This window comes from Aquarana catesbeiana, linkage group LG13, assembly GCF_042186555.1.
Source record: "Aquarana catesbeiana isolate 2022-GZ linkage group LG13, ASM4218655v1, whole genome shotgun sequence".
NCBI classification, from domain to species: Eukaryota; Metazoa; Chordata; class Amphibia; order Anura; family Ranidae; genus Aquarana; species Aquarana catesbeiana.
Genome location: NC_133336.1, coordinates 231,998,595 through 232,020,643, shown reverse-complemented (window position 1 = coordinate 232,020,643; position 22,049 = coordinate 231,998,595). Strand labels below are relative to the sequence as shown.

General features: G+C 41.4%; 1 protein-coding gene across 1 annotated transcript in view; it reads right to left on the bottom strand.

Moving 5' to 3' along the window:
• LOC141116937 (Fc receptor-like protein 5) overlaps nucleotides 1–22,049 on the bottom strand; it is a 119,224-nt gene that overhangs the window by 77,176 nt on the left and 19,999 nt on the right. The window contains exon 5 of the mRNA XM_073609448.1: nucleotides 10,260–10,520. Coding sequence (XP_073465549.1) covers nucleotides 10,260–10,520 — 261 coding nt within the window. The remainder of the gene's footprint in view (nucleotides 1–10,259; nucleotides 10,521–22,049) is intronic.

Here is a 22,049-nt window from a genome sequence, read left to right as displayed (position 1 = left end):
CAGTTTGTGCTTGTGGGTTCGTATTTCTATTACGTATTTGTTTTTCAGTGCGTTCTTGTCCGCTTGTTTCTGATTTTCAGCTTCGACCTTTGTTTTTCAGTGCTTTCTGTTAGTTCGTTCTGACCAGCCGACCGTTTTGAAGCCATGAGGACCCTCACCCCGGACCAGAGGGTTAACAACTACGGTCTTGCCAGAGCCAGGAAGAGTGGTGGAGAATGTTTTCGGGATAAAGCACTGTGGGAGTTATTTCCTAAAGGCAAATACACTTTACACTCCAACACTTAAAAGTGCACATGAAACTGCACTGAAAGTGCACTTGTAGTGCAAAGTGGATTTGCCTTTAGTAAATAACCCCCATTGTCACTGTAAACACCAACTTACAGCAAAAATTGCTATTGAGCATTAAAAGAAGAAGCCACACATTGTTGAGTAGAAAACATTTTACTCAAAGCACATTCACATGTGCTTTAGAAAAGGGTTTTTGAACAAACCAACATCTTTGGTGTATATTTTTTTTCACATGGTAAAGATCCTTTTTTTGGTTAAACAGGCATTTTTCAAAGCATAACATACACAACTCAGGAACTTACAAAGTTCAACTTTGATAAAGTGAAGGCAATATCAGACATTAGTATGTCCAAACTGTGCTGATGTTGCCTTCATTAGATAGGGTGATGTCACCCCTGTAAAAGCCAAATTTTGAAGATGCACACAAATTGAGAGTAAAAATGGGGATTTCCCTCCTGATCCCATGCCTAATGTCAACATGTGCTAGCTCCCATCATGGGGATCAATGGACGTGTTTTGGGGGTGCAACCCCTTCCTCTCATCTAATTGAGTTGGGAGGAAGGGGTTAAACCCACAAAACGCGTACATTAATATCCCCTGATGGCAGATAGCACATGTTGACACACTGTGTGTATCTTCAAAATTTGGCTTTTATAATACTTTAAAGTGTTTTTTTTAAATAAAAAATACACAATAAAACAGTACATTTTTGTTATTTTTTATATTCTGCCTAAAACATCAATGATGTTCTTCATTTTTTGTTGAACATCATTGATGTTTTCCTTTATATTTTCTAAATCCCTATTGCACCCCATTCTCTCCCCGATGAGGATCTGGGCACTTTCACTTGTGAAATGAGATTCTTCTTCCACAACATCCACATCACCTAAAATAAAAAACACACCATGTATTATAAATATGCAGGCATAGATCTCTTACCTGAAGCTGTGGTCTCAGACACTCACCTGTTGTGGTGACAATTTCACCAACTTCATAAACCTCGCCCTTCTCATCCTCTGCTTGTGTTTTGGTGACTTCCCCTTCTTTATGAGGTGGGGGGTCCCTGGTGTCCCCAGATGTCCCGAGTCTTTTCTCCCCTATGTGAATAAAAAATAGGTATACTTAGCACACAGATATTTTATGGCAGAAATAGGAATATGAAACATTGCTTGGAAGTGTTGTACAATTGTCTGTTTTGGCAGAGTTCCAAGCTGAAGAACATTTTATTTCCTTTCTCAAGCTGGAATACTTCCCTTTTTTGTTAAAGTATCACACATGTAGAGACCCCTAGTATCCACTGGAGCACCTGTGTGGGACACCCAAAAAAGTTTGTTCTGGTGTCCCACACTAGTGCTCCTGCATCCAGATGTGTAAACAGCTGCTGAGTGTCCTCTCCTTACACTGAATCAAGTTTACATTTCATTGTAGTTACAAACCCATCTAGACAACAAACTTATTTTAATACAAATAGGCACGAACAAATGTAGTTAACCTGTATCTGCCAAAATCATCTTAAATTGGGCAGACGAACGATGTTTCCTACGACCGATTACTGTGCCCATGAACATCAAAAGTAGCCATTTTAAAATGTACAAGAGTAAAGAAAAGCACATGGGGCAGCACGAATGTTAAGAAGAATAGAAACACACGAAAAAAAATACTTTTTGCAGCACTCTCTTGCTTCTTCTGTACTAATCCTGCTCCCTCAATTTGAGGTCTGACCATCGTTTCCTCAGTTGATCCTTGGATCGCCATACCCCAAAATTCCACTGCAGACTCTTCACAACTTTAGGCATGATCTTGGTCTTTCTCACATTTGGGTTTGGGTAAGGTCCATGCTTCCCGTCATAGTCAGCCCTCTTCAAGATGTCCACCATCTCCACGCATGAGAGATGGTGGACGCATGCGCGGTGTATATAAAGCATAACACGCATGCATCGTACGTACGATCTGTGAGAGGAGGACGAAGTAACGGAAGCGACAATCGTTATAACGAAGGTACAATTTTAAGTTGGTGCATTAGTGGCCTATACTGCTTATAGATTAAGGCCTACTGTATATTGGGTCAAGATTAGGAGAGTTTCGCCTGACACTAGGGTTTGTCTTGTCTTGTGTCTTGCATAGAAAATGGATCTATTCAACAATGAGGACTTTATCCCCATATTCATTGATATGTACAGGGAGCTGCCCTGTCTGTGGCAGGTAAACCACCCATTTTATAACAATAAACCAAAGAGGAAGGCAGCGCTGGATCAATTGCTGGAATTTGTGAACCCGGTGATCCTCACGGCAGATATTCCTTATTTGAAGGCCCTAATTGGTGGCATGAGGAGCACTTATAATAGGGAGCGCAAGAAGGTCCAGGATTACCAGAGATCAGGAGCTGCAGCAGATGACATTTATGTACCCAGGCTGTGGTATTATGACAGACTGCATTTTCTGGCAGGCCAGACTGAACCCAGGCCAGCACTCTCCAGTCTTCCTTCAAGACTTCCTTCCCCCCAGCTGAGGCTTCCAACGACCAACCTGGGCTTTCCAGGCAGCAACATGTGGAGGAGCCCAGCTTGAGTCAGGTATTTCTGGTTGTCAAATTAATGATGTTAAATATATGTTAGTTTTGATAACTACTTTCTGATTTCACAAAGTGTTTTACATATCAATAGACAGTAGTGGCCACAGATTGGGATAAGAATGAAAAATGCTTGGGTCAGAATGATAGTCTTTTCTATTTATTAACATTCAATTTGCAACAGTCATGAGCTGAAAATTGTATGTGATTGATGAACAAAAAACTAAAACTATGTCCCATTTTCATACACAGGAAAGTCTCAGCCAAGAGGAGGCTGTGGAAAGTGGCAGCCAGGAGGTGGCGGGGTAAGTGGCAGCTAGGAGGTGGCCGGGCTCAGTAGCCTGCGAGAATCCCAGATCCCTCCCCTCGGCCTTCCACAAAAAAGTGCCAGGAAGAGGAGTAACCTGAAGGAGGCAGCAATTGACCTATTTCTGAAGGCTACTGCGGCCCTCAGAAACCCCCCCAGTGTTCAAGAGGACTATGCCTACATGACAGCCTGCAAAATGCTGGAAATAGAGGAGGGCCAACGTCTCTTATGTGAGGAAGTGATGTTACAAGCCCTAAATAAGGGGTTGAGAAGCGAACTCACAAGCCAAAGCCACGTTTGTGAGTTCAACCATGGTCCTCCACCTCCTGCCACAACTCAACACCAGAGCCACAGCCTGGAAGGAAGCGTCTAAGGAGGACAAGAGTGTGATGGCCTGGGTTCAGTCTGGTCTGGCAAGAGCTGCAGGCTGTGGTCTGACCACAGCCTGGGGACATAGAAGTCATCTGCTGCTGTTCCTGATCTCTTGTAGTCCTGGACCTGATTGTGCTCACTATTATAAGGACTCCTCAGGCCACCAATTTTGATTGTAAAATTATTGATGTCTGCCTTGGGGTACAAAGACATCGCAAATTTCAGCTGTTTCTGCAGCATTGCCTTCCTCTTTATTTTGTTATGACCCAGAATAAATGGCTATTTATTTTTCACAAATACTTGCCTATGTGTTTTACTTCAAAAAGGACAGTTTGTTTGTGAGTAGGCAGGTACATTTAAAAAATACAAGGTCAAATTAACAAGGGACACCAACCAACCTCCTTGAGGTAAAAAAAATACAAGATAATAATGGTGTTGTGGTAACTTGACACACAAAACGAGAAATAATATTATGGAGAGCACTAGAAAAATAAGAAAATGCAGATCTTGATAAAAAAACAAAAAATAAACAAAAAAAGCACATTATTATGGAGATGTGACGAAAAACAAAATTAATATTATTCATGAGATCAAGAGAAATACTAAAGAAATCAGTTTGTGAGAACTCTGTGTGAATATGAGCAGCAAAACAACTTCATTCTTCTAGCATTCTAAAGAAGAAGAGAATGCGCTGCATTAAACTATTCAAAAAATTGCAGCCTGACGAATGTGCTATCTCCTTTACGAACGCTAGTTTTACCAGACCGAGCGCTTCCGTGTCGTAATCTATTCTGAGCATGCGTGGCACTTTGTGCGTCAGAATTGTGTACACACGATCGGAATTTACGCGAACGGATTTTGTTTTCGGAAAATTTGAGAACCAGATCTCAAATTTTGTGCGACGGAAATTCCGATGGAAACTGTCCGATGGAGCCTACACACGGTCTGAATTTCTGACAAAAGGCTCACATCGAATCCGACCATGTCTATGAGGCATTCCTCTTCAATAAGACACAGAAGTTGAATCCAACATCATTTTACTTAAGCTAATTGAAGTACAGAGGATGTGTTTGTAGTCTTTTAAAGTGTAAGAAGACAATGACTTTCCCGAGCCCTGTCTCTATGAATAACTAACACTGACTGAGGGAACATGGAAGGAGTAGGGAGCAGGGCTGGTGCTGCCACTAGGCAAAATAGGCAGCCACCTAGGGCGCACTGCTGCCTAGGGAGCCCGGCCACTGGTGTTCCTACTTTCTTCTCTCTGCAGCAAGCAACTAAGTCTCAGCATCAGCAGGCAGCCGACCCGCTCTGTTCGCACATAGTGTCAGAGGCGCAGCAGCGGTGGAGGACTGTGTCTGTGTCCCGACTCCCGAATAAATGGAAGCATGCAAACATTCATTGATGAGCACTGGTAGGCTGTTCTGATGGGTGCTGGTAGGCTGCATTTGATGGGCGCTGGTGAGGCTGCATTGATGGGTGCTGGGGAGGCTGCAATTGATGGGCGCTGGTAGGCTGCATTGATGGGCACTGGTAGGCTGCATTGATGGGCGCTGGGGAGGCTGCAATTGATGGGTGCTGGTAGGCTGCATTGATGGGCACTGGTAGGCTGCATTTGATGGGCGCTGGTGAGGCTGCAATTGATGGGCGCTGGTAGGCTGCATTGATGGGTGCTGGTAGGCTGCATTAATGGGCACTGGGGAGGCTGCAATTGATGGGTGCTGGTAGGCTGCATTGATGGGCACTGGTAGACTGCAATTGATGGGCGCTGGTAGGCTGCATTGATGGGCGCTGGTGAGCCTGCATTTGATAGGGGTTGGTGGGCTGCATTTAATGGGCGCTTCATTAAAAAGGTGGGGTATACGTGGGCAGGGCAAAGGGGGTGGAGTCAGGGGTGGAGCCAATGGGGGGGAGGCAAAATGAGGTTTCGCCTAGGTTGTCAAATATCCTTGCACCAGCCCTGGTAGGGAGGGTCTAGCTAGGACTGAACTAACCACACTAAACAGAAGAGGAGGACAAAGGAAGATACCAAAATCACATTGAAAATAAACTGCAGCCCAAAACCACCACTACATATGAGCATACTGCAAAGAAAAAGTGGGGCAGAACAATTCCTGTTCTGGTGAAAACTCAAAATGTTGCATTTCCATCAATTTATATCTTGGTCAAAGGAACAAATAGAGAGAGTGAGTCTTCACAATGGAGGCACAGACAACAATGAAAACCCCACAGGGGTTCTAACCAATCACCACTCCATTCCAAATTAAATAGAAAGTTTTGACTTTAGATACATTTTAACTTAAATTGTGCTATATACTGTATATATACTGTATATATACTATACATACACTATACTGTCAAAAGTATTGGGACACCTGCCTTTACATGCACATGAACTTTAACTACTTGCCGCCCCCCACCCGACGGCGGGACGTTGCGGCTCTCGTTCTGGGATGGTGTCATATGACGGTGTCCCAGAAAAGCCACTATCGTGGCCGCGCCATGTTGCTAGGAGACGGCGCGACCCCAATCACAGCCGGTCACATATAAACATGAAAATACCGGTAAAAAAATGCGCTCCTCACCTCACATTGACAGAGGGTGTGGCGAGGAGAGACGATCAGCAACATCTCCTCATAGGAGATAGCAAAACATGTAAATCAGGGCACTGATCATCAGTGCCCTGATTAAAATATAGCGCCACCATGTCACCAATCACTGCCAGCAATTAGTGCCGACCATTGCCCACCAGTGCCTGCAATCAGTGCCAACCAGTGCCAACCAACAGTACCCATCAGCGCCCACAAGTGCCATCAATCAGTGCCCATTAGTGATGTCAGTCAGTGCTGGCTATCAGTGACGCATATCAATGCTGCCCATCAGTGCCCATCACTGCTGTCCATCAATGCCTATCAGTGTCGCCCATCAATGCCCATCAGTGCCCATCAGTGCCGCCTATCCGTGCCCTCTATTAGTGCTCACCAGGGCCACCCATCAATGCCAATCAGTGCCACCCATCAGTGCCCATAAGTGCGGCATATCAGTGCCTCCTCATCAGTGCCACCTAATCAATACTCATAAGTGCCGCCTCATCAACGCACAGCAGTGAAGGAGAAAAATGATTTACAAAATTTACTGACAGAAACTAAGTAAAAAAAAAAATAATTTTCAAAATTTTTGATCTTTTTTTTTTTTTTTTTTCAGTAAAAAAATAATAAACTCAGCAGTGATTATATACCACCAAAAGAAAGCATATATTTTGTGCCAAAAGCTAAAAAATGGCCTGGGCAGGAAGTGCCCTGTAGGCAAGTGGTTAATGGCATCCCAGTCTTACTCCGTAGGGTTCAATATTGAGTTGGCCCACCCTTTGCAGCTATAACAGCTTCACCTCTTCTGGGAAGGCCGTCCACAAGGTTTAGGAGTGTGTCTATGGCAATGTGTGATCATTCTTCCAGAAGCACATTTGTGAGGTCAGACACTGATGTTGGACGAGAAGGTCTGGCTCGCAGTCTCCACTCTATTTTAAACAAAAAAAAAATGCGCTTAGGTGTATGCTAAGCTGCTGCTCCCCTGAAAGAAGACTTAACGGGTGAAGTCCAATAGATTGATTTTAAGAGGAAGGGAAATTGGCACTGCTTACAACAATTAGTAAAAATCATGTGTACTAATAACTGTGAAATGCAATCGGTATTTATAAAATATGTGTGAATCCCTAAAAAGGCTTGCTTATATTTTTAGGGATTCACGCATATTTTATAAATACCAATTGCATTTCACAATTATTAGTACACATAATTTTTATTAATTGTTTTAACCACTTCCCTACCCGCCCATAGTCATATGACGTCCACAGATGGGATCTCCCATCCTGGGTGGATGTCATATGACGTCCTGGGATTCCCGGCCGCCTAGGGGGCGCGCGCGCGCCGCCAGGAGAGCGCGCACGCGCCCGCCACGTTCCTCGGGACCCGGTGCTTGTGCCCGGCGACCGCGATGTCCGCCGGGCACCCGCGATTGCCCGTTAACTGGGCCGGCATGTGGATCTGTGTGTGTAAACACACAGATCCACAGCCTGTCATTTCTGAGGAGAGCGATCTGTGTTCCCAGAACGGAGGAACACAGATCGGTCTCCTCCCCTAGTGCGTCCCCTCCCCCTTCAGTTAGTAATCACTCCCTAGGAAACATATTAACCCCTCCCCGCCCCCTAGTGGTTAACCCCTTCACTGCCTGTCACATTTACACAGTAATCAATGCAATTTTATAGCATTGATCGCTGTATAAATGTGATTGGTCCCAAAAATGTGTCAAAAGTGTCCGATGTGTCCGCCATAATGTCGCCAAAAAAAGCGATCGCCGCTAAAAAAAATAAAAAAATATATTTTTTTAAAAAATGTCATAAATCTATCCCGTATTTTGTAGACGCTATAACTTTTGCGCAAACCAATCAATATACGGTTATTGCGATTTTTTTTTACCAAAAATATGTAGAAGAATACGTATCGGCCGAAACTGAGGAAAAAATGTGTTTTTAAAAAGAAAAATTGGGATATTTATTATAGCAAAAAGTAAAAAATATTGTGTTTTTTTCAAAATTGTCGCTCTTCTTTTGTTTATAGCGCAAAAAATAAAAACCGCAGAGGCGATCAAATACCACCAAAAAAAAGTTCTATTTGTGGTGAAAAAAATGACGTCAATTTCTTTTGGGTACAACGTCGCACGACCGCGCAATTGACGTTTAAAGTGCGACAGCGCTGAAAACTAAAAATTGGCCTGGGAAGAAAGGGGGTGAAATTGCCCTGTATTGAACCGGTTAAGCAGCGCCAATTTCCCTTCCCCTTATAATCAGTCTCTACTCTAATTCATCCCAAAGGTGTTTTATCGGGTTGAGGTCAGGACCTCCACCCCAAACTCGTCATCCATCTCTTTATGGACCTTGCTTTGGGCACTGGTCCAAATCATTTGGTGGAGGGGGGATTATGGTGGTGGGGTGTTTTTCAGGGGTTGGGCTTGGCCCCTTAGTTCCAGTGAAGGGAACTCTTAAAGTGTCAGCATAACAAGACATTTTGGACAATTTCATGCTCCCAACTTTGTGGGAACAGTTTGAAGATGGCCCCTTCCTGTGCTAACATGACTGCACACCAGTGCACAAAGCAAGGTCCATAAAGACATGGATGGGTGAGTTTGGGGTGGAGGAACTTGACTGGCCTGCACAGAGTCCTGACCTCAATCTGATAGATCACCTTTGGGATAAATTAGAGTGGACACTGTGAGCCAGGCCTTCACATCCAACATCAGTGCCTGACCTCACAAAGGTGCTTCTGTAAGAATGGTCAAACTTTCTCATAGACCCACTGAACCATCTTTCTTCCTATCTCTGCCATCTTTCTCATATTGGAGACATTGAGCTAATGCAGCACATTCCTTTTTTTTGGCTTATGATCCTCATTGGCTTATAGCCAGACTGGTACTAGTTCTGGCTTATGATCCATATTGGCTTATGATCAGACTGGTACTAGTTTTGACTTATGATCCATATTGGCTTATGACCGGACTGGTACTAGTTTTGGCTTATGATCCATATTGGCTTATGGCCAGACTGGTACTAGTTCTGGCTTATGATCCATATTGGCTTATGATCAGACTGGTACTAGTTCTAGCTTATGATCCATACTGGATTATGACCAGACTGGTACTAGTTTTGACTTATGATCCATATTGGCTTATGACCGGACTGGTACTAGTTTTGGCTTATGATCCATATTGGCTTATGGCCAGACTGGTACTAGTTTTGACTTATGATCCATATTGGCTTATGACCGGACTGGTACTAGTTCTGGCTTATGATCCATATTGGCTTATGACCAGACTGGTACTAGTTTTGGCTTATGATCCATATTGGATTATGACCGGACTGGTACTAGTTTTGGCTTATGATCCATATTGGCTTATGGCCAGACTGGTACTAGTTTTGGCTTATGATCCATATTGGCTTATGATCAGACTGGTACTAGTTCTAGCTTATGATCCATACTGGATTATGACCAGACTGGTACTAGTTTTGACTTATGATCCATATTGGCTTATGACCGGACTGGTACTAGTTTTGGCTTATGATCCATATTGGCTTATGGCCAGACTGGTACTAGTTCTGGCTTATGATCCATATTGGCTTATGACCAGACTGGTACTAGTTTTGGCTTATGATCCATATTGGATTATGACCGGACTGGTACTAGTTTTGGCTTATGATCCATATTGGCTTATGGCCAGACTGGTACTAGTTTTGGCTTATGATCCATATTGGCTTATGATCAGACTGGTACTAGTTCTAGCTTATGATCCATACTGGATTATGACCAGACTGGTACTAGTTTTGGCTTATGATCCATATTGGCTTATGGCCAGACTGGTACTAGTTTTGGCTTATGATCCATATTGGCTTATGGCCAGACTGGTACTAGTTTTGGCTTATGATCCATATTGGATTATGACTAGACTGGTACTAGTTTCAGCTTATGATCCATATTGGCTTATGACCAGACTGGTACTAGTTTGTCTTCATGACTGTGATGGAAACAGTAAGCTCTTTTGGAGCAGACACTGTTGTCAGTTTTATTTTGTCTGTAAAATGCTGAACAATAAACAGCTTACATAAAAATAAGTGAAGTGAAAATTGAAAACAGAAATTCAAAATGGTCACAATTAAGGTAAGAAATAGAAAGTTACCTTGTACATAAATGTATTTTTCAGCCTTTATCCATTGTTTATACATAATAAGAAAGTTGAAATATTTTTCACATTTGTAAGTCCCACTCATACTCGTGTTTACATTTGGAATGTGTAAAATATCATTCCTGGATCCTGATAGTTCATTATCGTTGTAAAAATAATTTGCTGTTGAGACTGTAGAACGTGGCCGGTTGATGCAACTCAGACTCAAGGAGTCCCCTTCAATAACATTGGGTGGTGCTTGTAGGATGAGGTAGTCTATAAAAAGAAAGGTCAATATTAACACCCATTTCCAGGAAAACTTTTTTTAAGAAAGGGGAGATAAGTCTCTTGTGGGTATTTTTTTTAAGCTGGAGGTTTATTTGGTCAATCAGACACAAACATTGGGGTTGATTTACTAAAACTGCGGAGTGCAAAATGTGGTGCTGCTGTGCATGGTAGCCAATCAGCTTCTAACTTCAGCTTCTTTAATTAAGCTTTGACATCAAAACCTGGAAGCTGATTGGTTTCTATGCATGGTTGCACCAGATTTTGCACTCTCCAGGTTTAGGAAATCAGTCCCAATGTCTTTTGTGGCTAACCAGTCCACTTCATCAGGTTGGGTGCTATACAACACAAGGGGGTGGAGTTACTAAAGGCAAATAGACTGTGCACATTGTAAAGAGCAGTTGCTCCAGAACTTAGTAAATGTGCAAAAGCTCTGCTGACTTCCATCATCCAATCATGTGCAAACAAAAATGCTGTTTTTTTTTCCTTGCATATGATTGGGTATTCTTTGCAAAGTGAAGGTGTACCTCATTTACTAAGCTCTGGAGCAACTGTACGTTGCAAAGTGCACAGTCTATTCCCCCATACCTCCATGCACTTTGCTTTTTTATTGTCTCTTTTTCATGTCTTTGTTCACTTCTTATTTGAAGAAATTGCAGAATGTGGAAAACCGAAAAAGTTGTGGAGTGGCCACAAAAAACACAAGTGGTCATTCTATGATCTCCTTCCAGCAACTTACTGTTGAAGTAATCTTCCCCCAGTATGATATTAATACCTTTTAATTGCACAAATCCAAAGCAAAAGACTGCAATCAGAAAAATTCACATGCGGGAAACTTTGTTCATCCAGACATCATGAACAACAAGTTCCCGCCTGCAAAATCCTGTCTGACATGTTTCAACCACAAAGCTGGCCTAAATTGTAGAGTTGAGGAGGAATAGGCAAAGGAGAGAAATCTATAATAAATGTTATTAGTATATGATGATGATATTAAAAAGAAACAGACACATGCATGTTCTTTCAAGTGTCACCATTTGTAGTAATGATATCTCTTCAACTTGGAGCTATACAGCGAGGGGAAAAAGTATTTGATCCCCTGCTGATTTTGTACGTTTACCCAACGCCAAAGAAATTAACAGTCTATAATTTTTATGGTCGTTTTTTTTTATAACAGTATGAGACAGAATAACAACAAAAAAATCCAGAAAAACGCATTTCAAAAAAGTTGTAAATTAATTTGCCTTTTAATGAGTGAAATAAATATTTGACCCCTTCGCAAAACAAGACTTAGTACTTGATGACAAAACCCTTGTTGGCAATCACAGAGGTCAGACGTTTCTTGTAGTTGGTCACCAGGTTTGCACACATCTCAGAAGGGGGTTTTGTCCCACTCCTCTTTGCCGATCCTCAACAAATCATGAAGGTTTCGAGGCTGACATTTGGTAACTCGAACCTTCAGCTCCCTCCACGTATTTTCTATGGGATTAAGGTCTGGAGACTGGCTAGGCCACTCCAAGACCTCAATGTGCTTCTTCTTGAACCACTCCTTTGTTGCCTTGGCCATGTGTTTTGGGTCATTGTCATGCTGGAATACCCATCCATGACCATTTACAATACCGTGGCTGAGAGAAGAAGGTTCTCACCCAAGATTTGACTGTACATGGACCCGTCTAGCGTCCCTTTGATGCGGTCCTGTCACCTTAGCAGAAAAACACTCCCAAAGCATAATGTTTCCACCTCCATGTTTGATGGTGGGGATGGTGTTCTTGGGGTCATAGGCAGCATTCCTCCTCCTCCAAGCACGGCAAGTTGAGTTGATGCCAAAGAGCTTGATTTTTGTCTCATCTGACCACAACACTTTCACCCACTTCTCCTCTGAATCATTCAGATGTTCATTAGCAAACTTCAGATGGCCTGTACATGTGCTTTCTTGAGCAAGGCGACCTTGCAGGCACTGCAGGATTTAATTCTTCACGGCGTAGTGTGTTACCAATTGTTTTCTTGGTGACTATGGTCCCAGCTGCCTTGAGATCATTGACAAGATTCTCCCGTGTAGTTCTGTGCTGATTCCTCACCATTCTCATGATCATTGAAACTCCACGAGGTGAGATCTTGCATGGAGCCCCAGACCGAGGGAGATTGATCGTTATTTTGTGTTTTTTCCATTTGCGAATAATCGCACCAACTGTTGTCACCTTCTCACCATGCTGCTTGGGGATTGTCTTGTAGCCCATTCTAGCCTTGTGTAGGTCTACAATCTTCTCCCTGACATCCTTGGACAGCTCTTTGGTCTTGGCCATGGTGGAGAGAATAGGAATCTGATTGATTGCTTCTGTGGACAGGTGTCTCAGCTAACAAGCTGAGATTAGGAGCACTCCCTTTAATACAGTTCTCCTAATCTCAGCTCATTCCCTGTAAATCTTGTTGATTGATATGGGAACAAATACTTATTTCACTCACTACAATACAAATCGATGTATAATGTTTTTGAAATGCGTTTTTCTGGATATTTTTGTTGTTATTCTGTCTCTCACTGTTAAAATAAACCTACCATTAAAATTACGGACTGATCATTTATTTGTCAGTGGGCAAATGTACAAAATCAGCAGGGGATCAAATACTTTTTTCCCTCACTGTAAGTTATCCCCTCTTTGGGAAAATCAAGATGTAAAGCCAAAACACTGCTAAGAGAAGATAATGCATATAACAGATGATCGTGCTTGATACATGTGTCTATTGCTTTAAATGTCATAAAATACTACTTACACTGTGTGTATGCATATACACTAACCGGCCACTTTATTAGGCCCACCTTCCTAGTACCGGGATGGACCCCCCTTTTCCTTCATTCTTCGTGGCATAGATACAACAAGGTGCTAGAAACATTCTGCAGAGATTTTGCTCCATAGTGACATGATAGCATCACGTAGTTGCTGCAGATTTGTTGGCTGCACATCCATGATGCCAATCTGCCGTTCCACCACATCCCAAAGGTGCTCTATTTTACTGAGATCTGGTGACTGTAGAGGCCATTGGAGTACAGTGACCTCATTGTCCAGTGGTGAGATAATTTAAGCTTTGTGACATGGTGCATTATCCTGCTGGAAGGAGCCATTAGAAGATGGGTACACTGTAGTCATAAAGGGATAGACATGGTCAGCAACAATACTCAGGTAGGCCGTGGCATTTAAACGATGCTCAATTGGTACTAAGGGGCCCAAAGTGTGCCAAGAAAATATCCCCCCCACCATTACACCATCACCACCAGCCTGATCCGTTGATACAAGGTAGGATGGATCCATGCTTTCATGTTGTTTACGCCAAATTCTGACCCTACCATCTGAATGTCCCAGTCAGTGGTGGCTGGTGCTCAATATTGTGGGAGGGGGTGGCAAACTAACGCCACCCCCCCACCCACCCATGGGAGATGGCTGGGAAGGTGGTGATCACCCCCCATGGGAGATGGATGGACTGGAAGGCAGCGATCAGAGGCCTCCTTACTTTAGGAGGCAGATGACAGGTCCTGGCCGGGAAGACATGGAGATCTCCCTTTCTTTTTCCTCAACTGTCCAAAGTGGGGGAGTGCTGGATATGGCTGCAGTTGAGCTGTCCCTGGAAGTTGGTCACACTTCTCCTCAGGAGGATCTGATGCTAATCTGCTGGATCATGGCTCCTGACTGGAGAGGACCATGCCACTGGCTGAGCTGCTCCCTGACTCTCACCCTGATGGTGGCTGGTGCTCAATATTGTAGGGGGGGTGGCAAACCAATGCCACACCGCCACCCACCCATGGGAGATGGCTGGGAAGGTGGTGATCACCCCCCCACGGGAGATGGATAGACTGGAAGGTGGCGATCAGAGGTCTCCGTACCTTAGGAGGCAGGTGACAGGTCCTGGCCAGGAAGACACACAGATCTCCCCTCCTTTTCCTTCAACTGTCCGAGTGGGGGAGTGCTGGATGTGGCTGCGGTTCAGCCATTCCTGGAAGTTGGTGGCGCTTCTTCTCCTCAGGAGGATCTGATGCTGATTTGCTGGATCATTGCTCCTGGCTTGAGAGGACCATGCCACTGGCTGAGCTGCTCCCTGACTCTCACCCTGATGGCTTCAGTCTTCTAAGGTGAGAAGACCTTGCTCCAGGGCCGTTGATTTTCCTCCCGAACAGAAAGTGGGTCCTGAGACCTGATTGGCCAGGAGTCCTAAAACTCCTTGGCCAATTGGGTCTCAGGACCCACTTCCTGATTGTCCAGGAGAAGAATCAGGGAGGCAATAGCAAATATTAATTTATATTGTCACACAACTGGGTGGGCTCAGGGCGCAGTGCTTTGCGTCCCAAGCCCACCCTTTTTTTAAGCCAATTATAGCCTCAGGCTCTAATCATGTGCTTCAAAAAAAAAAACCCCAATTGGAATCTATACATCTGGCGCCCTGCATGTAGATTAGGGGCTGGGCGCATGAATTAAGTGGGCAGCGCCCCTGCTCGCAGCTTAAATCGAGAACCATCAGACCAGGCAACATTTTTCCAATCTTCTATTGTCCAATTTTGGTGAGCCTGTGCGAATTGCAGCCTAAGTTTCCTGCTCTTAGCTGGCAGGAGTGGCACCTGGTGTGGTCTTCTGCTGCTGTAGCCCATCTGCTTCAAGGTTGGATGTGTTGTGTGTTCAGAGATGGTATTCTGCATACCTTTGGAGTAATGAGTGGTTATTTGAGTTACTGTTGTCTTTCTATCATCTGGAACTAGTCTGCCCATTCTCCTCTGACCTCTGACATCAACAAGGCATTTTCCTCCACACAACTGCCGCTCACTGGATATTTTCTCTTTTTCCCACCATTCTCTGTAAACCCGAGAAATGGTTGTGTGTGAAAATCCCAGAAATACTCAAACCAGCCCGTCTGGCACTAACAACCATGCCACATTTAAAGTCACCTAAATCCCCTTTCTTCCCCATTCTGATGCTTGGCTTGAACTTCAGAAAGCTGTCTTCACCACGTCTAGATGCCTAAATGCACTGAGTTGCTGCCATGTGATTGGCTGATTCACGATTTGTGTTACCAAGCAATTGAACAGGTGAGCCTAATAAAGTATATATATAAAATGTATCTCCTTTACCTTCACCGTTTCACCGCTATGATTAAGCCCAGTCTTGTACAGTGCCTTGCAAAAGTATTCACCCCCCTTGGCTTTTTATGTATTTTGTTACATTACAGCCTTTAGTTCAATGTTTTTTTTTAATCTGAATTATATGTGATTATATGTGATGGATCAGAACACAATAATCTAAGTTGGAGGAGTAAAATTAGAAAAATATATACATAAAACTATTTTTTACAAATAAAAAACTGATAATTGGCATGTGCGTATGTATTCACCCTCTTTGTTATGAAGCCCATAAAAAGCTCTGGTGTAACCAATTACCTTCAGAAGTTACATAATTAGTGAAATAAATTTAAAAATGTCCTTCGCGCTGGTGGATAATAAAAAGTGAAGTGGCCCAATGGTTAAAAAAGTGGGTAGTGATTGTGAAAGAAGTGATAATATTGCAGCAAAATGGGGGTGTTCACATCAACACTTAATAACATAAATATTTAAATATATTTCGCGCAATATTAAACCGAAATAAACTGTGTAGGTGAATAAATAAAGTGCATATTATAATGCAGATGTGGGATACTGGTGACTAATGTTATTAATGCAGGGATCAATGATCTCTGTTTTGCAATATAATAATCGCTGCTATAATGATCGTATTCAAATAATTGCAGTAAATACTATAATAAAAAATGCCACCCTGTAAACAGCATGAAAGAATAAACAATGGCAATTCCTGGTGAATAAAAAATATAATCTTCTAAAATCAATAATCAAGTGTTAGAATATTATAAATGCCACCCTGTAATCAGCATAAAAGAATATGTGCATAAAAATGATGATTCCTGGTGGATAAGAGCAAAATGAAATCTTCTAAAATCAACAATCCAAACTGTGCAGTGAAACATAAGTGTAACCTTAAAAAATACACATATATATAATGACCATTCAAAATAAGTGTAAAGAGTCTGTTTTGGTGCTACAATAAAGTGTGGGTGTTCAGGTAAAGAAGTGCTTTAAAAAGACATAAGTGGGTACTAATGTATGAAAAAGTCTGTGAATAATTCTTCTATTTAATTTTGAAAGTTGAAATGTGACAAATGTGTATCCTTCTGCTGCTGGTGTCTCCTAGTGTGGTCTCACAGAACCCTCACCTTCAATTGGTAGTAATCAGGCATTCAGTAGTATGTCTTTAAGGTGTGGGAGTGGTCTCTGGCAGCCTTTTCTTTCTTTGTTATTTTTTCTCCTCCAACATTTCCTCTATGCAGCTCCGCTCTGGTAAACTCAGTTTTGGGGGGGGGGGGGAATAAAATAGGGAGGGGGGAGAAGAAAAAGGCTCCACTAGTGCATTAAACTTTTAAAATCAAAGGGGGAATGTTTATTAAGTAATGCTCTTACATCTCTCATAATAAACCTGCCTGTTTTTATTATGCACTAGTGGAGCCTTTCTCTTCTCCCCCCTCCCTATTTATCTCCCCCCAAACTGAGTTTACCAGAGCGGAGCTGCATAGAGGAAATGTTGGAGGAGAAAAAATTATAGTATTTACTGCAATTGTTTGAATACGATCATTATAGCAGCGATTATTATATTGCAAAACAGATCCCTGCATTAACAACATTAGTCACCAGTGTCCCACATCTGCATTAAAATATGCACTTTATTTATTCACCTACACAGTTTATTTCGGTTTAATATTGTGCGAAATATATTTAAATATTTATAATTAGTGAAATGATGTCCATCTGTGTCCAATTTAAGTGTCACATGATCTGTCATTACATAGACACACCTTTTTGAAAGGCCCCAGAGGCTGCAACACCTAAGCAAGAGGCACCACTAACCAAACACTGCCATGAAGACCAAGGAACTCTCCAAACAAGTAAGGGACAATGTTGTTGAGAAGTACAAGTCAGGGTTAGGTTATAAAAAAAATCCAAATCTTTGATGATCCCTAGGGGCACCATCAAATCTATCATAACCAAATGGAAAGAACATGGCACAACAGCAAACCTGCCAAGAAACGGACGCACACCAAAACTCATGGATCGGGCAAGGAGGGTATTAATCAGAGAGGCAGCACAGAGACCTAAGGTAACCCTGGAGGAGCTGCAGAGTTCCACAGCAGAGACTGGAATATCTGTACATAGGATGACAATAAGCCGTACGCTCCATAGAGTTGGGCTTTATGGCAGAGTGGCCAGAAGAAAGCCATTACACAGCAAAAAACAAAATGTCACGTTTCGAGTTTACGAAAAAGCATGTGGGAGACTCCCAAAATGTATGGAGGAAGGTGCTCTGGTCTGATGAGATTAAAATTTAACTTTTTAGCCATCAAAGAAAACGCTATGTCTGGCACAAACCCAGCACATCACATCTCCCAAAGAACACCATCCCCACTGTGAAACATGGTGGTGGCAGCATCATGCTGTGGGGATGTTTTTCAGCAGTTGGGACGGGGAAACTGGTCAGAGTTGAGGGAAAGATGGATGGTGCTAAATACAGGGATATTCTTGAGCAAAACCTGTACCACTCTGTGTGTGATTTGAGGCTAGGACGGAGGTTCACCTTCCAGCAGGACAATGACCCTAAACAGACTGCTAAAGCAACACTTGAGTGGTTTAAGGGGAAACATGTAAATGTGTTAGAATGGCCTAGTCAAAGCCCAGACCTCAAGCCAATAGAAAATCTGTGGTCAGACTTAAAGATTGTTGTTCACAAGCGCAAACCATCCAACCTGAAGGAGCTGGAGCAGTTTTGCAAGGAGGAATGGGCAAAAATCCCAGTGGTAAGATGTGGCAAACTCATAGAGACTTATCCAAAGCGACTTGGAGCTGTGATAGCCGCAAAAGGTGGCTCTACAAAGTATTGACTTTAGGGGGGTGAATAGTTATGCACATTGACTTTTTCTGTTATTTTGTCCTATTTGTTGCTTGCTTCACAATAATAAAAAAAAACATCTTCAAAGTTGTGGGCAGGTTCTGTAAATTAAATGATGCAAATCCTCAAACAATCCATGTTAATTCCAGGTTGTGAGGCAACAAAACATGAAAAATGCCAAGGGGGTGAATACTTTTGCAAGGCACTGTAGGTGGATGACATCAATTGAGGAGATCCTGGGTGATCCTGGGTGGCTACTCCCTGTTCATGTTGCCTAGATAAATAAAGTTAGCAGCATTTGAATTGTTCTCAGAGTGCATACAGTCTTGTACTTTAAATTTGAGCAGTCTGAGGGGTACACCCTGCTGGCATTTAGCACCCGATCTTCCAAAAGAGTAATAAGGAGAGCTGGCAAAACTGTAATCCTTGAAGTGACGTTTATTGGTACATCAGAGTGACAATAAAACAATAAAGCTTTATTGTTTTATTGTCAGTCTGATGTACTGTACCAATAAACGTCACTTCAAGGATTACAGTTTTGCCGGCTCTCCTTATTACTGTTGCATTGGAGTGTGCTGGGACACATCGAGCCTCGGCACCTGTGAGTGGACCTGGTGTATTGATTAAGTTGTCCCTGCAGAGAGCGCTGTTACCTTTCTTCTTTTCCTTCCAAAAGAGTGGCCCAATTCAGGTGGTCTTCAAAGCAGCATATCCCATACTTCTACCAACACATTATCAATTTAGGTTTTGTTGATCTGCACAATATCGATATATGAAATGTACATCCTAACATGATCTCCTCTAATTATACATTGCTAAATTCCCTCCTAGACATGTGCGATCTGTTAAGTTACGAATCGAAATTCTGAAGAAATTTTCATTATTCAGAGATTCTGGGGTATCCGAATTTTCAAATCACAATAGTAGCAAATTTCAACAAATCTGAAATAAATTATAATGAAACAAATTATCCAAATTCCAAAATTAATTCACATTTAAAATGGAAACATTGCAATAAATACAGTAAGGTATAACATTGAAATAAGATGGTAATTCCTATTTAGACTGCTTTATAGAAAAGAATAGAAAAAAAAATAAATAAAGGAATGGAATAGAATAACATAGAATAGAATAAAACAGAATACAATTCAATACAATAGAATAGAGTATAATATATAAGAATAGAATATAATAAGCAGAATAGAATGGAATATAAACGAACAGAGTATAATACAAAAGAATAGAATAGAATAAGCAGAATAGAATATAATAGAAAGTAGTAGAATAGAATAGAATAGAATAGTATATAATAGATAAAATAGGTTAGAATAGAATAGAACTAATATAGCCGTCTTCCGAAATTCTAATTTTGGAATTCAAAATTTGAACTTCAAATTTCGGAAGGTAGTTATATTTGTTCTATTCTATTCTGATCTATTCTATTTCTTCTAGTCTAGTCTATTCTGTTTTATTCTATTATCTTATTTTCTATTTTATACTATTGTTCTATTCTGTATTTTATTTTCAATTCTATATTGTTCTGTTATATTATGTGTTATTTTATTCTATTCAAATGTATCCCTTTATTGTCTATTCTATTCTACTCTGTTTTATTCTATTCCAATCTATTCTTTAATTTTCTATTCTAGTCTGTTTTATTCTATTCGATTCTCTTCTATTCCTTTATTTTCTTTTTTGTTTTATTCTATTATATTCTATACTATTCCTTATTTCCTATTCTATTCTATTCTGTTTTATTCTATTATTTTATATTCTCTTATATTCTATTTTTTATATTCTATTCTATTCTTTTTTATTCTATTCTATAAAGCAACCTAAGTAGGAATCATAATCTTATTTCACTTTTATACATTATAAAATACTATATTATACCTTATATTATACCTTATAAAATACTGTATTTATTGCAGTATGTTTCCAATTCAAATTCACTTTCAAATTCATGTTGATAATTTTTTGAACATACAAAATGAATCCAAATAAACAAAACAAATTTGGAAAAAGAATAATTCTAACATAACAAATATGATGAAACCAAACGATTAACTTAACAAACTAATCCACAACAGAACACATTTTAGTGTTGTGCACATCTCTATTTCCTCCAGCATTCCTCACCACGGCTACAGAAAACTGTATAAATCTGGGTTGTATAAATAAGCTGGATTCCATTTCAGATGAAAAATGAAATTTTCTTTTAATGGACGACAGTTCTCTACAACTCCAGTTTTACAAATCTACCCTTATGGCTTTTTTTAATATTTCAAATGGATTAATATTAGCGATGAGTGAATAGATTCACCCAACAAAGTATCATCCCTGATCAAATATGTGCACAATTTGGGTATTGGTGCAATTCACTGGAAAACCCTCTTTTGGTGACTGGCAGAAGAAGATGCAGCCATCTGATGTAATTGACTTAGTAAGAAAATAATATGGGGTTACATAGTAGGTGAGGTTGAAAAAAGTCCATCAAGTCCAACCTATGTGTGTGATTATATGTCAGTATTACATTGTATATCCCTGTATGTTGCGGTCGTTCAGGTGCTTATCTAACAGTTTTTGAAACTATCAAGGCCCCCGCTGAGACCACCGCCTGTGGAAGGGAATTCCACATCCTTGCCGCTCTTACAGTAAAGAACCCTCTACGCAGTTTAAGGTTAAACCGCTTTTTGTCTAATTTTAGTGAATTGCCGCATGTCTTTTTATGTTCCCTTGCTCTGAAAAGTTTTATCCCTATTGTGGGGTCACCAGTACAGTTATTTGTATATGAAATCATATCCCCTCTCAAGCGTCTCTTCTCCAGAGAGAATAAGTTCAGTGCTCGCAACCTTTCCTCATAACTAAGATCCTCCAGACACTTTATTAGCTTTGTTGCCCTTCTTTGTACTCGCTCCATTTCCAGTACATCCCTCATGAGGACTGGTGCCCAGAACTGGACAGCATACTCCAGATGCGGCCGGACCAGAGTCTCATAGAGCGGGAGAACTATTGTTAATTCTTGATTTACTAAAACTGGAGAGAGAAAAATCTGATGCATCTGTGCATTGAAGCCAATCAGCTTCTAACTTCAGCTTGTTTATTTAAGCTTGGACAATAAAACATGGAAGCTGATTGGTTTCTATGCAGTGCTGCACCAGATTTTGCACTCTCCAGTTTCATTAAATCAACCCCATAGTATTTTCTTACTAGGTCAATTACATCAGATGGCTGCATCCTTTTCAATCCCCATCTTCTTTTGCCAGTCACCAAAAGAGGGTTTCCCAATGAATGGCACCAACTGATCCAGTTTTAGTAAATCAACCCCTATATGTCTATTTCAAAATGCCCCCCTAATACTGTACTTGCCAAAATAGGATAGGGGTGCTCAATGATCTAAAACTAAAGAACAATATTAAATAGCTTAAGCTGGCCATACACCTATAGATTATCTGCAGATTTTCTATGGTTAGATGGAAAAAGTGGGAGATTCCTCCATCCACACAGTTTAGCGAACATGGAGAAATCTGTTGCACTTTTTCCATCTAACCAGAGA